Source organism: Helobdella robusta (genome assembly GCF_000326865.2).
Source record: "Helobdella robusta unplaced genomic scaffold HELROscaffold_46, whole genome shotgun sequence".
Taxonomy (NCBI): Eukaryota; Metazoa; Annelida; class Clitellata; order Rhynchobdellida; family Glossiphoniidae; genus Helobdella; species Helobdella robusta.
Window position 1 is genome coordinate 1,156,597 of NW_008705138.1, and position 18,945 is coordinate 1,175,541.

Here is an 18,945-nt window from a genome sequence, read left to right on the forward strand (position 1 = left end):
AAAATTTTTGCGAGGTATCGGTAAGTAAAAATCCGGGTTATTTCTTAAAACTATGGAACGGTGATTTAATAAATGATTGAACTGACGGTTTAATGAGGGGCAGTAATTTAATTTAAATAATTTATATAAAAAAACAATAAAATAAATTGAATGTGTAATTGACATATTTTCAAAATTTTTGATGACGTATAAAAATGACTAATGTGATCAAATTATATATATATATGAAATACCCGTTTGATATATATTATATTATATACCTACCCACGTATTAAAGAAGTTTATAAAACTATTCGCACCATTTTTGATTTTTGGCAAGCCTGATAAACAGCAGTTTGAATGTGGGACAGTTTCCCTCTGCAAGCATGCTATCATAACTCCGCTGCTGAAAAAACATAATCTAGACAAAAATGAGGTTGGTAATTACAGACCAATTTCCAATCTGTCTTTCCTATCCAAAATTATCGAACGTGTGGTTGCCAGGCAAACACTCAGTTACTTGAACAATAACAATTTAATGCCAAATTTTCATTCTGGATTCCGTCAATACCATTCGACTGAAACAGCTCTTTTACAAGTTTTCTCAGCCCCGTGGCAATTGATGAACAAAATGTGGCAATGCTAGTTTTTCTTGATATGTCATCCGTATTTGATTGCGTAGATCACAAAGTACTTTTAACGACTACGTTGCAGTTTTGGAATCTTTGGTGCTGTTCTGAAGTGGTTTGAGTCGTATCTGGTAGGTAGATCACAACAGGTATCATTCGGGGGTAAATCGTCTGAGGTTAATGTTATGTTGTCTGGTGTGCCACAAGGTTCGGTTTTAGGACTTATTCTATTCCTGATCTATACATCTGAAGTACTAAAGATAATAGAATCATTTGATTTTTCAGGTCATGCTTTTGCGGACGACTTACAAATTATTGTTACGAGCAGACCAAATTCTTTTAAATCAGAATTGGACAAATTGGTTAAATGTTTGTCTGGGGTTAATAAGTGGATGCAAAACAATGGTTTAAAACAAAACCAAAACAAGACTATTTTTTTACCAATTGGAACATGGCAGCAACACTCAAGAATAGACATAGATTCAATAACTGTTAATGATGAGGTCATCCCATTTTGTCAGACAATAGCTAATCTTGGCTTCATAATTGATTCAGGTTTGTCAATGAAACGACACATTACGAAGCTCTCAGCCGAATGCATGTTTCAAATCAGGAAAATCAATCAAATTCCACGATCCCTAGATGCGTCCACGTTAAAGACGTTGGTTCATGCATTTGTGCACTCACGCATCGACTATTACAACAGTTTGTTTTATGACTTACCTGATCGATCCATGACTGTACTGCAGTCAATACAGTCATTCAAAGTATGAGAGGGGCAACTAACTCATAATTCTTCTCAAAAACCAAATTTCAACAGTGTTAATCTTTTTTTACCATTTCTTTAGAAACTGTCCAAGACTCAAAGCCGTAAGTTAGCACAGGAAAAATGTAACACCCCAACAGTTTTGATTTTGTTGATATTTTGATTTTACTGTTGGTGAGGATGTTTTTCATTTTAGAATATGCATCTTTCGCCGTAGCTATCCTTCTTTTGAGATCCATATCACATTTACAGCCTGAGGTAATCAGACTTCCGAGATAATTAATGCTGTTGACTTGTTTACCATTAATGATAATGGAGCAGATCGGGGCAGTTTTGCTTTTACTGATAACCATGCACTCGGTTTTGCTTATGTTAATCACAAGCCTTTCCTTTCACTTTCGAAAACCAGTTTGGAAACAATTGTTTGCAGTTTTGCCATTGATTCTGCTTAATAGCTGTATCATCAGCATATCTTATATTGTTAATATTCACGCCTCTAATGGATACAAGTCACCAGTTATTCTTACTATATTATTCTTACTAGGCGGCGCGATGGTGTAATGGCTAAGGTGTTCGGCATTGTTGATGCAGAGTCCGGGTTCGAATGCAAAAAGATTCCCGCCTATCACATGCAAAAGTTTGTGATGCGTTGACTCGCGTGCATTTATGCACCGTGTGTTTGTTGTAATAATGATAATGCGCTTCAGTCGCTTGCCATGGCGCTATATAAAATGACTATTATTATATATGTACTTTAACGTGTCGTTCATATATTTTTCGTCTTCGTTTTAAATTTAAACAATTAACATATAAATTTTATTCAAAAATAACCTTGAAGATAATTCATCGGCGTCGATAACAAGATACAAAAAAGATTTTTGAAAACTTAATTTTTGAATTAAATTATGAATATAATATTTAATAAAGAAATAAGAAAACTTGAAAAAGAAACGCAATAGCCCTACAACAAAATGAATAATAACAATATTATGCATACAAGATGAATAATTTTTTTTTTATTTTTACCAAAGAATTATTTTTTTATTAATTTGTTTTTTTAATTTATTTTTTATTAGCAATTTTTCCCCTCATTAATTTTTGTTCTGGCTGGATGTTTTCATCTAATGAATATATCCACACCGCCGTCAAACATCAAATGCCATACAACTGTGAATAATTTTTTTTTTCAAATTTTTATGCAAGAAAATGATTTGATCTGAAATGTGGTTACACACTTTGCACAAATAAGATTTTTAATAGCACGGCAATTTCAATGTTTAACAATAAAGAGTGTCGGGAATTGATTTTGAACGTATGCTCATTTTCTATATTGGATATAAGAGAGATCACTAGCATTAATAGTTCCGGGCATTTGCGAGTGTGATCCAGCATTTGAGAATTGTAACTGACTCGGGTACATTGCATTTGTCAGTCTTTTACCATTTGGAATTATCTACATGAAAAATACAGATAGAAAACTTTTATTAATCAATAAATCATTAACTTTGTTATTGATGGACAAAAAGTTTGCTTTTAACTATAAATAAACAAGCAAAAAAATGAATAAAATGTAATATAGTTGATGTGAACAAACTTTTTCATACAGTTATAACAATATTTTTATCAAAAATAACTGGGTGAAAATAACAACGATGAAACTATATTTATAAAATTTCTGTTTGTTTTCAATTGTGCAGGTCTATTTACAAAATGAGGAGCCTGCTTACAAATATTTTCAAACTTGAACTTTTGTATCACAGTAAACGAGGCACTCTACAAACACATTCGTTTATGTACGTGGTACATCCCATTTGTAACGTATGTATCGGTAAACAGTAAGGATACGGTACAAATAATCAATACATTCTTATGTACTGGTCAGCAATTACCGCATCACATGGTGATTGTTTGAGATTTGTGCAGACAGTATTTGTACTGCAGGCACAGTAGATTTCAGCAAAAAAAGCAAGACAAGCACACCAATAAAATTTAATAAACAGTAAAACCAGAAATAAATGTAAATACTTTAGATGTTCGAGGCAATCTGTTTTGATGTTTGTCGTCCGACCTCAGGATTATTGGATTATCCAAATTATGACTGAATGTAACAATTGCTGGTTTGTTAAGTTGCTGTTGATTTGGTTGTGGAGCCGAGATGTTTCGAGATAAATACTTTGAAGAAGCTACGATAACGTTGTGGCTATTTGAGCCCGGCTTAATTTCATGATGACGATTTAGTTTATCGATTGCTGTTTTGGAATGTGGTGTATTTTCATATACTATTTTCTGATGCACATTTGAACTTTTCAAAAGTTTACTATCAATATGATTTACATCATTAGATATTTGGTAACCCTTGTTCATAGGTCTTTGAGTTACAAATTTTTGAGAACTTCTGTTGGGATAATTTGTTGGTTTCAAATAATGAACATCGCCACAACTATTTATGCTATTTATAGATGAATGATCAATTTCTGACAAATTAGGCTGTTTTGAAGACGATTTATTTGGTAAACCCTGGTATTTAATTTGATTCAATGATACGTTGCTAACGTTTTGAGTTTCATCACCAGCTCCGTAATCGCTTTTACTGAAAGAATCGTTGATTTCAGAATTTGATATTTCTAATAGTCTATGACGCCTTTCACTTTTAGACCTAGCAACTATTTCATACAACCTTGTTCTGTACTCATCTACTGTCAGCTGGACATCATCCGGAACAGGATTTAAAATATCTCTCCCAATAACAGTTTCTTCTGCAGGGTTATGAAATCGTTGGACGTATTTATGATGAAGTGCATTATCGGCTGTTAATCTTTTATTGGGATTAAACTGAAGCAATTTGTTTAATAAATCGACCGCACTTTTTAATAAAATGTTGGCGGGTGCTGAGGAGGGCGATGCTGGCATTGAAAAAAAATCATTCAATGGTTGTCTTATTCTTTTGGACGCCTATTTATTAAAAAATTATTCTTCATTGATTGAACGAGTATAAAAAGGTAAGATAGGCAAACCTTCTCAAGAAGAGACGGACCATAAACAGATTGCATAGCATCTACATCTTGTTTAGTTGGAGGATCTACTGAGGCAATAATTTTTTCTATTTGATTAAGAGTTGAAGAACCAGGAAACAAGGGTTTTCCAGTCAACATTTCACCTAATATGCAACCCAAACTCCACATATCTACCCCTTTAGTGTACGTGTGACAAGCTAAGAGGATTTCAGGAGCTCTGTACCATCTTGTTGCAACATATTCAGTTAAATTTGGATCCCCTTGCTCATCTACAGTTATTTGTGATAACGATCTAAAAAATTTTCAAATTATTCAGTTCATTTCATTTATAACATCTATTATATATACTGGTTTATTCCTTCCATTTTATCAGCAGATCTATCAATAATTCAAGAAATATTATACGTATAATGCAACATCCATAGTGCTCATTTAACAAACAAACAAAAGACACACGGGCAATGAAACGGAATGATTTCGGTTTAAATAAGGATTTCACCAGAGTGCGTACTGTCTCTCGTACTTAACTTTGTGCTGTATGAGTCGAATTATTTTTTTAATATTCCTAAATTTCAGCAACGTTTTTTTAATTCAAATATTGAATTTACAAAAAATTAGAAGAACAATAAAAATTGTTATGACGGTTTTATGCTGAATTTGCACAGCGCTTTTCATTCATGTAGCATTGCCGAGCCGCCCAGTGTTCGTTTCAACGTTCGCTGACGAAAACCCTGGGTTGGCGTTGTCACACGATCACGCACATTTGACCGTCTTTTCCATTTTTTTCTATTTTGGGCCAGTTTCGGTTTCAAGCCCAGTGCCCTCGTGTCTTTTGACGACACTTCTTCTCAAGTGAGCTTGGGTCTGCCACTTTTTAAACCGCCAATTATTATAGTTCTACATTTCTTTAGCCAGTCCTCATTTGTTTTCCTCTCTACATGACCGAACCAAAATCGAAATAGGTTCTATACACTCGAGAATGAGTTGGAAAACTGTATATAATTCTAACGTTAATAAAATAATTAATGACGCAAAAATTTGGTTCGAAATATTGAGAAATGTAATAAAAAACTATCCAACGCTAGAAATTCTGTAGATTTCATAAATTATATATATAAGATTAAAATGTAATTATATATATATATATATATATATATATATATATATATATATATATATATATAATATCTATCTATCTTCGTTTACCGTCCAGAGACAGTTCCTCGAGGTAGGACGTTATATATATATATACATATATATATATATATATATATATATATATATATATATATATATTTTGGGACGAGGTTTTCAGCTATGCAGATTTCATTGAAAATATTCAATGATATATATATATCAAATATATATATATATATTTTTTTTTTTTTTTTTTTGGTAACAGATTGTTGTTAACGCAACATTTCAAAAATTCAACACTACTTTCAACATTGTTCAACTTTTTTATATTTCTTTTTAAAATATTAATTTCAGAGAAATTTATTGTTTTTATTGTTTTTCAAAAAATTTGTATTAAATAAATTTGCAAATAGCTATTTCGAGTTATATAAATTATTTAATTAAAACAGAAAACCAATAAATAAATTTAATAACTATAAACAATCGATTGCAAATGGAACATCATCACAAGAAGCAAGAAGAACCACAGCCATGATAATAATAATAATAACGTTAACAATAATAATAATAATAACGTTTTTAAATATTTTCAAAATAATATTAATAATATGTAGTTAATTAAATAAATTAATTCGCGCTTCTCGGCTGAGCGTTGATATTTACCTTAACAACCATAATATAAACAATCTTGCCGTTAAAATTTTAAAAATCGCGTTTTATATTGTTTATAGTTATTAAATTTATTTTATTGGTTTTCTGTTTTAATTAAATAATTTATATAAATTAATAATTACTTGTTCCTTTATATCAAATATCTTACATACCTTATATATAATGCACTGAAGATGAGTTATTTATAACTCGAAATAGCTATTTGCAAATTTATTTAATAAAAATTTTTTAAAAAACAATAAAATGTCTAATTTCTCTGAAATTAATAAATTAAAAAGAAATATAAAAAAGTTGAACAATGTTGAAAGTAGTGTTGAATTTTTGAAATAAATATATATATATATTATTTATTAATTAACATTTTATATATATATATATTATTTATTAATTAACATTTTTGAAAATGAGTTTTGAAAGAATTGTTTTACCACCAGCATTTTCGTTCAATAATTTTTGCTATATAATAAATACACAACATGCTGTGATATCCAAGTTTCTTAAAATGGTTCTGCGTAGTAGTGACCTGATTCGAACACAAAAACATTCCCGTGTTCTATTTTACTAATTTATTCACTAACACACCCAAACCATTTATTTTTTCTATTTTGTCCATATTCATTGACATTAACCTATAACTTGCGATACAAAATGCTACAATTTTTTCAACTTTACATTGAAAGGTTTTGACGACAAAATCTTTAAAAATATGCATCTTTGAGAAAAGTAAAATAACTCATGTATAAGTTATGGCAAACTGTTTCAGAACTTGTTCAATCAATCTTCGTTTTGCGTCCAGAGTCCCGGTTCCCCGAGGTAGGACGTTGTTTTCTTAACTTTTTGCGCCAAATTAGACGATCAGTTGTATCCATTTCATTTAAATTTAGAACTTTCATGTCTTGCTCGATTGTTTGCGACCAGGACTTCTTTGGACGGCCTTTGGGACGTGTGCCAGGTACTTCAACATCTGCTAGACATTCGTCCTTTATATCATCTAAACCAGCACGACCCAGGATTTCGGTGGATTTGATGTGGTCCTTCAGACTAATTCGTTGCATCCATCGGAGCATTTTCATGTCGGTTCGTTGAAGTTGTTGTTCCAGTTTGGTTGTCATTGGCCATGTTTCTGCACCATATAACAACACCGAGCGTATCACAGATTTATAAAGTCTTGATCGTAGTGGTAGTGGGATGTCACGCCGCATCAATATAGAGGCAAGGAAATGCCATTTATTCCAGGCTGCACGTATGCGTGCTCGAGCGGCAGCTTCAGCTGTTCCAGTACAATCTAGAACATCCCCTAGATATTAAAACGATGTAACTTTCTCTACCTTAATAGCTTCAAAAACATTGCTATTTCGAATTTCTTTATTGAAATTAGGTTGTCCTTTATTGGTTGTATCAAATTGTTTTGAATAATATGTCCTAAGTATTTGATAGAATTTGATGCAAATGTACATTTTTTAAATTTTAAGCGAAATCCTTCTGTTTGAATTGCTTCTAGCAACTGTCTCAAGTGTTTTATGTCTTCTTCGAAAGATTTTGAAAATACCAAGATGTCATCAATATAATTGACAATAAATTCAGTAAGTTAATATATTTATATTATATAATAATATTTTCTAAGTATATTACTCAATATTCTTTGGAATATTGCTGGTGCTGTCTTCAGACCAAACGGTAGACAAGTCCATTGGAAGTGTCCTTCTTGTGTTACAAATCCTGTCTTCTTTCTGTCTTCTACTCTAAGTGGTATAGACCAAAAAGCGGAGTTTATGTCTAGACTTGTGAAATAATTGCAATTCCTTGTCTTTATCATTAGGTCATCAATTAACGGGAATGGCTGAGCCTGTGGTACTACAATTTTATTTAAATCCCTAAAGTCTATACATAGTCTTGACTTTTTATTTTCTTCTTTCTTAAATGCTAAAGTTATTGGTGCTGCAAATGGCCTATAGGACTCCTCTATTAGCTTATTATCTAATAATTTTGATATTTGTTCTGCTATTTCTTTTTTGTCTTTTATAGTGCATCTATATGGCCTCTTGCTGCAGTATTTATCTAATAACAAATCTATTCTTGCTTCATATCCTTTAACTGTTCCTACGTCATACTTGTCCTTGGCAAAAACTGATTTATGTCGTTGTATTAGCTTATTAATCTCTTTCCTTTTTGTTTCATCTAAATGATTTACTTTTATTTCAAATTCTTTTTCTTTAATATGTTCGTTAAAATTTATTTTATATTCCTTTTCATATTTGTTGACCTCGTTTTCTCTCTTGATTATTCTTTCTTCTTTTTTAATATTTTCTTGTTGAAAATATAGTTTTTGAGTAATTTTTAACTTTTCATTTTGTACTAACTTGTATGTTTTTATCATGTCTAATCCTATTAAAAAATCATATCTGAAATGCGCATCATCGATAATGTAAACATCCACTTTTTCTTCTATTTCGAAAATTTTAACTTTTAGCTTCGTCAAACCACAAGTTTTTTTAACACCATTAGTTGTAACTAAATTTTGTTCATTTACATTATTATTCTCGTTTTTTAATTTTAGTAATTTGGAATTAATTAGAGAAACATTCGAACCTGAATCATACACTCCATATATCTCTAATTTAGAATTTATTATAAGTTTGACTTTAATTAATGGTGTTACTATTAGTTTTTTTGTTTTGTTTCATTTAACTCTGCTTCAATCACTGAATTGTTGACAAGTTTTATATATCTTCTATCAAATTTATTATTATCTCTCATTTTAAACCAACATGAAGCCTCTGGATGGTAGCGTATACCTTTATTTAACCGTTCACATATTTTGCATGCAGTACGTTTCTCAATTTTGTTATATATCTTTTGATTTTCGTATCTCGTGTAGGCTCCATTCTTATTTTTATTCATCAAATGTTCATACTTTCTTACTTTATTGAATAAGTCTACTGTATCATCTATTGATTGTCTATTTATCTTTTCTAGAACAAAGCCTGGCAATCCAGCTGCAATTAGATCCACTAGAGTACCTGTATCTATTGATGTTCTCATGTCCAATAAAAGTTTTTCTTTTTTTATAGCATAATTCACCAATGAACTATCCTTGTATTTAAATAACAACGCATACGTTACTTGGTTCCAGCTTTGATTTGCAAATGATTCACAGAATTTATTTTTCCATATAGACCACTCTGAGTTTAGTGTTAATTTTATAATCATAGAACTATACCAATCAGCGCAACTTTTGTCCATGAATAGTCTGAGTATCTCAATTTTTTCTCATCTTCCGTAATATCAAAACGTAAACATTCTTTTTCAAAAACATCAATCCACTGGCTTGGGTTAGTATTTTTACTTGTAAATCTTTCAATTATAAACTTTTCTGCAATATATTTCAGGTTCTGTTTTTTTAAATCTTGTGAGCTTTCAATAAATTTTGTAAATAATTTTTCCAATGAATCTGTATTTTTTCCTAAATTACCAGATGCTTGCTTTTGTTCAATTTCTTCGAGATATTGATCTCCAAATTGTAGATTACCATCTTCATCTATGTATACGTTACTTAGTTCATTTGTCATTGAAATCCAAATTTTTCTCGTCTGATGTCTTTTCTTTAAACTATTTTTTATTTTATTGTACGCAACTGTCTTTATCAACTCTTTATGAAGATTAGCAGACTAATTCTTCTGGAATAGCAAACACTTTTTCATCTCTTGTCGTTATGGAGGTTACACAATATACATTTGACTTTCCATCACTCGCTGGCAACACTGCAAATTCAAATCGTAGCTGGTCCATTTTATAATTCATTTAGGTTTCTCAATAAACGGAAATGTCGTTTTATAAGAGTTTCGATTATAATTTATGATTCAAACAAACAAATGTGTTGCTTCTGAAAACAAAGATTTTATTTTGTTAAATGTTAAAAAAAATCATTATTGAGAAAAAAAAACTCACCTGAAAACAAAGAAACGACATTTAAAGTTTATTATTTCACAAATTATAATCAGTTTGTCACAAAATATATTTCATTAAACTTTACTTTTTGGTTTTCTTTTAACCTCTCAACAAAAACCCCAGACGAAAAATTCACAGTGTATTATCAATCGCACAAAGATGGTCAAAATCAAAATTAAAGAAATATAGTTTCTTTACATGCTTTTTCAAGGTCTACAAAAATGTGTGATAGTTGTTGATGCTTTGCGAGGTACTTCTCTTGCAGTTGCCGAAGGATGTGAATTGCATCAATTGTTGATTTCCCCGCTAGGAAACCAAATTGATAATTTCCGATTGTGATGCACTACGTTAATCTTCTCTCAATGATTTTCTCGACAATTTTCAGGAAGTGTTCTAACAGACGTATTCCCCGATATGAACAGTTCAATGGATCACTTTTGCCTTTGTATAGCGAAACTGTCATGCTATAGTTCCATTCAGTCGGCATTGAGCAATTTCTCCACACTTCACGGCAAAGTTGTAGTTTGAATACCTGCAGTACCAGATGCTTTAATAATATCAATTGTGAGTCCAGAGGGCCTTGCCGCCTTCCATCTTTCATAGCTTTCAGAGCTTCTGTAAGCTCCTCTACAGTGATGTCTGAAATCGTACCTTCGATGGGTGGAGCGTCAAAGTTGATATTGATGGGATTTGTTTTATTTAACTGACAGTTGAAGTATTCTCTCCATTGTAACTTGATCTCATCTTGTTCAAAAACCATCTCATTTTTTTCGTTTTTGATACATGAGGCACCAACTATGTTTTTTTTCGTACGCTTTGCTTCTTTTGCTATACGATACAGAGATTTCATTTGTTCACCTTTGTTTTTAGTGAGCCACTCTCTGCACTGATCTGTCCGAGCCAGTGCGACTTGACGTCTTGCATAGTTTTTCTTCTCACTGAAAATTTTATGGTCATCAACAGACTTTGATTTTTGCCATTGCTTGCATGCAGCTTTCTTTTCAGCTATTGTACATTTTGTACACAGTCGAATGACTGTGTACAAAATGTACTGTGCACTACCAAGTTTCCCGTTCCTGCTGGCGTTTTGTACCAGTTTTCCCATGAATTGTAGTTACAGCGTTTATCAAAACAGTTTTGTATGTACTCCAATCTGTACTGGCTTGCGATTGGTGGTCTAAATGTGTTGTGACACTCTGTTGAAATTTTTCTCGATGAATATTGCTTTTAAGCTTCCGCGTTTGGATTCTCCGAGGCATTTGTTCAGACTTATGTTGTGACAGTTCGACAACCAGGTCTGCCACAAGGAGTCTATGTTGGGCGAAATAGCATCTTCCGTAATATCAAAACGTAAACATTCTTTTTCAAAAAGACATTTTTGAATAGCCTTCGGTGTTGTTGCTTGACAGCAAAGAAATCAATTTGCGTGGCTGATGGTCCACTTTTGTATGTTATGAGATGTTCCAACCTCTTTCTAAAATGTGTGTCCAGAAAACAAAACCCGTGACTTTCGGCAAACTCAAGGATGCGGTTGCCATTTTCATTCCGTTCTCCATAGCCAAAACCGCCATGTACGTTGTCAAAACCATCTGTTTTCTCTCCAACGGGGCCATTGAGATCGCCTCCAATAAGGATTGTTTCAGATTTTGGAATTGTTGAGATGGTGTCAAAGAACGCAGCCCAGAAGTCATTTTTCATCTCTTCTGATTCACCTGTCTGTGGTGCGTGTGCAGAAAAAAAGTCATTGTTTGCTTTTCTAGGCAAAGCTTGATCCACGAGACGTGAGTTAATCCTTTTAATATCCAGTACTTCTTGGGCTAGCTGTTCTTTGACAAAATTCCAACACCATTTTTGGCTGTCTTTTGACCATTCCAGAATAGTTTATGTTTTTCTTTGTCTGAATTGATATGACAGACACCATTTGATTTCCATCGGGTTTCCTAAAGGCAGTAGACGTCAATCCTTCTACGCTCGAGCATTTCTGCGATTTCCATGCTGCAGCCTGTCAGTGATCCAACATTGAGCGTTCCAAGTTGCATATACACTACAGACCGGTAAAACTGAAGACTTCTGAAACACCCTCTCAGATGGCGTCAGGAAAACACCATCATCAGAGATGCCATTGATATGTGGCAACCTCAACGGCCATGTTGGAGATAAAGCAAATGGGTTCTACGGTGTCCATAGAGGCTTTGGCTACGGGTCTCAAAACAAAGACGGTGTACGTATTCTGGAATTTGCTAAAAGCCATGAACTCCCTCTGTTGAACACTTACTTCAAGAAGAGGGCAGAACATTTGATCACATATAAAAGCGGGATGTCATGCCCAAAAATTGACTTTATCGTTGTCAGACAACAACACAGACGACTATTCAGGAATACAAAAATCATTCCAGGCAAAGCATGCATCCCTCAACATCGATTGCTGATGGCCGATATGTTCAGGAAAAAATTCGAGGCGTCGGTATCGGCACTGCTGGATCGTTTGGAAAAGATAGATACAACCTGGAAATCTTTTAAGGACACCCTAGTAAACGCTGCAATAGCTGTATGTGGAAAATCTGGATCAAAAAGCCAGCACAACTGCAAAACTTGGTGGTGGAACGAGGCGGTGCAAAATGCTTTTGCCAGTAAAAAAGCAGCTTTCAAACAATGGCAGAGGACAAAGACTAATAAAGATCGAAAGACATACCGATCAAAGAACACAGAAGAGAAATGTCAGGTTGCGATAGCTCGTGTAAATCCATGCAAGGTATGGCTGACTGGAAATAAAAGCGAACAAATTCGGTCACTCTATTGAACGGCAAATCAGACCAAAAGGCTGAAAAAGGATATGGCTGGAAGATGTGGAGTAAATCGATATTACCAGTAGACTGGAACAGTATCACAACTGTGCCGATATATAAAGGAAAAGGAGATCCGCTGAAATGCTTCTCATATCGGGGATATACGTTTTCTGGAACATCCTCTGAAAGTTATTGAAAAAGCCATTGGGAGAAGACAGTTGTCGTGCGCTTCAATAGGTAGTTACCTGTACGGCTTCATGGCAGGGAGATTCAGCATTGATGCTATCTATATCATTCGTCAACTACAGGAAAAATACATGGCAAAGCAAAAGCGACTGTTCCATGTCTTTGTGGACTTGAAAAAGGCTTTTGACAGAGTGCCTCGTGAGGCAATCAGGTGGAGTCTACGTAAACAGCTTGTTCCAAAATGTTTGGTTCGGTTGGTTATGGCAACGTACTCTAACACAACGTACTCTGGTCAGCGCAGCAGCCAGTAAAACGAATGAATTTGATATAACGTCGGCGTCCATCAGGGATCAATACTCAGCCCCCTGCTTTTCATCACGGTGATGGAAGAAATAACCAAACCGATACGCTCAGATAACATATAGAATGTGATTTATGCAAATGATATCGTTCTGACAGCGGCCACGGAACAAGACGCAGCCTGAAAGTTTGAGGTCTGGAATTCCCAGCTCGTCGAACACGGGCTAAAGTAAACCTGGTCAAAACAAAAACTATGATCGCCAGTGGTACCGCTGAACCCGTGGTTTCTGGTCATTGGCCATGTTTGCTGTTTGGGGCTTGAGTTGGAAGCAACTCGATCAAATGCCTACGATGTCAGCAGTGGTGTCACAAACGAAGCTCGAGAATTACCGGCTTACTGAGGAAAGTGACTGATTTTGTATGCCCTGCCAGCATCAACCCGCGACAACGGAGCCCAGACAATGATACGGTTACCGGGATCGAAACTGTTACTTCATTTCAGTAATTGGGAGATGTGCTGGATTTTATTAGAACAGCTGATGCAGCTGTTCGTGGGCGCATATGTGCAACAAATGGCACCTTCTTGCTTCGGTACTGATGCCCCGTAGCATTCCTTTACCGCTGCGCTCAGAGCTATACAACACAGCAATACGTTTTGTTCTGATGTATGGTGCAGAGACCTGGCCGATGACAACAAAACTCGAACAGCAGCTTCACCGAACTGACATAAAGATGATTCGTTGGATGCAGCATGTTAACCTAAGGGACCATATTTATACAACCGAGATTCTGAACCGATTGGGACTGTGAACCTAATCCTAACGTTGAAGGATGCATGTCGTCGTCATCACCTACAATGGTTTGGCCATGTGAAGCGAAGCAAAAACGATACAATAATTTCCGTTACTGAGCACCAAATGCCTGGCACTCGCCCAAGAGGTTACCCAAAAAAGTCTTGGACGCAGACCATACAGGAGGGCTTGAAGGCACTTGGTCTCATAACGGATGGAGACTATAAACGAGTATTGATTTTTTGTTCAGTATTATGCAACTCTGACTCTGACACACCGAGTACATATCATTCTATACTTATATCAAACTTTCGTGAAACAAAGCGGTACTTTCTAAACCACATCGTGTAAACACGTCCACATAACGTAAACATGTATTTTGTGCGCACACGCAAAAGTCGCATGCATTATACACGCATTATGATTTGATTTTACAAGAAAAACATGAAAAAGGGTTCTATAAAGCAATGAAACACAATTTTTGATGTGCCTATAAAGTAATTTCTTATGATGGCTTGGTGGTTAAGGTCGCTCGGTGCTGTTTGAATATGACTAAAAAATCTGCCTGCTCATCACATGCTTCCTGGGTTATGCATCGTTTCTCTGACAAGCGATATTTTTCCACCGAAAGCAATTAACTTTTCGAAACAGAATTCCTTTGACACATAATACCATTCCTCAAACAACGCGAAACTTTTTGTAAACTGAATTCTATTGAAACGTATTACTCTTTCAACAACCGCAAGCAAATCTTTGTAACTGAAACGAAATTCTATAGACAAGAATACTCTTCCGTCGCCAGCCCGACATTCTTCGAATACTAAACTTTTCTGACAAAGAACACTCTTTCATCTAAAACGTGCACCTCTTTGTCAATTTAATTCATTTACGGAATAATAAACTTTAATTACTGAACTCCACAACTGGCAACTACGAACTCCAGTTAACACTTTCGCGCTTTTCTGTGTTTAAATATTCTTCACTCAGATTCAAACCGCGTCATTCGTCTATTTTATGGCATACCAACCGAACCAAACACTAATTCCTAGAAATTCCTAGAAACAGATAGACCTTTAACTCTTTGAAGCCGCTCAAAAAATTTGAAAAAATTGATTATTAAAAAGCTGATAAACTATTAAAAAATGAGTAATATCACCAAAACGTCTAATGTGCTTATAAAATATCTATTATATTTCAGTTACAAAGAGCTTTACAAATGCAAAACAAAAATATGATAACTTTGTTTACATTATTTGATTTATCAGAATTATTTGCTAAAAATGCAGCTCAGCCACGATAGGAAACTGCTGAAAATGGAAATGTTGAATGATAAAAATGGTGGATCATTATTTATAAGATTTTAATTTATCATTGAACCTGGCCAATCCGAAATCACAGACTTTCACAATGCACTGCCCATCAAGAAGAACATTTGAAGGCTTGTAGTCTCTGTGAATGACATTTCCTGAGTGTAAATATTTTGTGGCTGCGAGTAATTGGTACATAATAAACTGCTTGTGAACCTAAGAATAAAATATTTATTAGATATATTTTATATATATTAACCAATATTTTGTAAAATATAGTTCACAATTAGCTACAAAAAATTATATATTATTTTGAAGAAATATATTCAACAACACAAAAAAAACGAACCAACATTATCTGAATATTCTCAATACTTTAAAAGCATTTTTTAACTAAAATTCTTAAAAATAACGTTGAGTTGCATCTTCTTTTACTAACAACTCCTATATCTGATTTTCTTTAAATCTTCAATGCAATCAAACATTTTTTTTGATATCTATCAAACAATGATAGATTTCTAGTCCACTACTTGTACATTTTTCATCAATAGATTTAACATCAAATTAGCTGGATTGCACTTCTGTTTTTTCATAAACCATTTTTTATATTTTTCTTAGTTATTCTAAGAATGACTAAGAAAACTAACAAGACGATCAACATAATCTTGCATATGCGAGAAATTAATGCTGCCAATGGGTAATTATTAAAATCTTTCAGATCATTTTTTTTAGTTACACATATAGAACTGATTTTGACAATTTTGACATTTTTCTCTCCACAATTTTCTGATAGATTTTGTAAACTTCTTCAATTTCAGAGTTTCCTTGTTCTTATAAATCCATTTAGCACAATATTATATAACATAAATAATTTGTAAACCTTTTAAAACTTCAATAGCAATGAGCAAAAACTAAGAAAAAAATTTCTTTATAAAAGTTGGAATATTTTTTATGGAAACAACAACAACAACAACAACAACAACAACAACAACAACAACAACAACAACAACAACAACAACAACAACAACAACAACAACAACAACAACAACAACAATAACAACAACACACGTTTAGACGACATTTTCCCCGAGATCGGGGGTTGCCGTTTGGCTATATAATACCCCTCGACGCCATCCACATCTGTCACTCGCCTCAGTATCACGCAACCCCGCTTTCACCCTGTCCTTCTCCACCTGCTCTCTCCATCCCAATCGCGGACGACCCCTTCCTACCACTCCTTCAACCTCGAACTCCAACACTCGCCTAATCCCGACCCTTTCATCCCTTCTCAACACATGTCCATACCACCGCAATCTCGATCTCCTAATCAATGTCATAATGTCCTCATTCAGTCCCATCATTGACATCAGCTCTGTACTACTTCTATCCTCCACTTTAACCCCACACATCATCCTCACCATAGCTCTTTCAGCCCTCTGCAGTACACTTTCCTCCTCTCTCCTCAACACCCAAGTTTCACCACCATATACCATCGCTGCTCTCACACATGCTTTATATACCCTCCCTTTCATCTTCACTGACCATTTCTTTCCACACAATACCCCACCCAGTTTCCTAAATTTCATCCATCCCACACGAACTCTAGCCGTAACTGCGCTCAAACATCCTCCATCCGCGTTCAGCTTATCCCCTAAGTAAACAAAGCTTTCCACTTTTTCAATACCACCACTCAACCCCGTCCTTGCGTCCGTCCTATTAATCACACCATGAACACATTTCTTACATTTGAACGTGCCTTCCACCTTTTTCAATGCCCCCCTCACACCACTACATTTCTTATGCACCCATTTCTGACATCCTATACACAATACTGAGTTAGCTTTCACTCTCCTGTCACATACCCCACAGGGGTCTATTTTACTTATCACTCGCTCCCCACCTTCTCCACTCACCATTACCTTCGTCTTACCAATATTAACTTTTAACCCTTTCTTTTCAATAACACTTTTCCATCTGTCAAATTTTAACTGCAATTCTTCCATGCTATCAGCCATCAAGGCTAAATGATCTGCATACAAAATCTCAAATAACAACCCCTCCATTATGTTTCCACACACAACATCCATCACAATTGCAAACAGAAACGGTGATAACACTGATCCTTGATGCACTCCTACCTTAACACTAAAAGCGTCCGACATCCCCTTTCCAACCCTCACCTTTGTCTTTACCCCTTCATACAGCTGCATCACAGCTTTAACAAGTCTCTCATTCACTCCTTTCTTCCTCAACGCCCATTCAATGACTTTCCTCGGTACTCGATCAAAAGCCTTTTCTAGATCCACAAAACAAATGTACAATCTTCATTTCTTCTTTCTATAATTCTCCTGCAACATTCTCACCATGAACAACGCATGGAAAAACATAAATGAATATTGAATAAAAAAGACAAGCATGTTCTTTGATTATCATTACTATTTTATTTATTTCATTACTAAAAATTTTTTTGTACTGTAAAATCATCAGTGTAGTCATTTTATGAATAAAAAAACATACATCTGAAAGGATGTTGCCTTTTTTTATCACATTGTGAAGATCCGTATCCATGAATTCAAAAACCAAATAAATGTCCTGATAAAGAAATTATTCAGCTATAAAATAAAAGTGCAATGGTCATTTTCGCATTCAGCAGTCAGATAATTAATTAAAATTATAAATTAATTAAATAGTTAATTGACATTTTAAAATTTGACTGTTTGTTAATTAACAATCTCCTTATGGCCTTATGCTTATATAAATTATATTATACAAATTATAATACTATATTTTATATTATTATAATTATATAATGCACATCTACCTTGTCATTTTCGGCTTTTATGACGTTTCGAAGTCTGATGATGTTTCTGTGGTCGCTGAAGGCTTGCAAAAACATTATTTCTCTAAAAGTACGTTGGGCGTCTGTCGCATTTCTAAAGGCGTCGAAAATTTTTTTTAAGGCGACTACTTCAGACGTTTTTTTGTCGACTGCTTTCCAAACAATGCCATACGCGCCCTTGCCCAAACGTTTCTTAATTAAATATTTTTTAGTTATATGAGATTCCACCTCATTATTACTCATTATAAAATTTGAAATTGTTAAATGCAAATCATCAGATCATGTGATCGTTGTTGCTTATCTTTATCGACGATTAGCCTCGTTATTATTATTTACAAAGAAAAGCGTTCTTCGTTACAGTTGTTATGCATCTCAAGTTAATTCAGTATGCAGCATTCGATTAATGCCATGTTAAAAAAACTTATATAGAACAACCAAATATTTAATTTAATCATATATATATATATATATATATTTACAATATTCTATAAATTCTACCAAATGTTTGGCGTTAATATGTTTGTAGTTCGTTTTTTCGATTTTTCTCACTAAAGTTTTTTGGTGAACGTTTAGTTATTAAAATCAAAATAA

At 34.0% G+C, this 18,945-nt stretch overlaps 1 protein-coding gene across 1 annotated transcript; it reads right to left on the reverse strand.

The window, feature by feature from the left end:
• Nucleotides 1-4,011: 4,011 nt before the first annotated feature.
• On the reverse strand, nt 4,012-18,597 carry HELRODRAFT_85482 (hypothetical protein; the record flags this gene model as incomplete). Its single annotated transcript, XM_009026211.1, has 5 exons — nt 4,012-4,326; nt 4,389-4,680; nt 15,586-15,731; nt 18,033-18,107; nt 18,337-18,597. Coding segments are annotated over 5 exons (1,089 nt in total), but the record flags the coding sequence as incomplete, so codon positions are not given.
• Nucleotides 18,598-18,945: the final 348 nt, after the last annotated feature.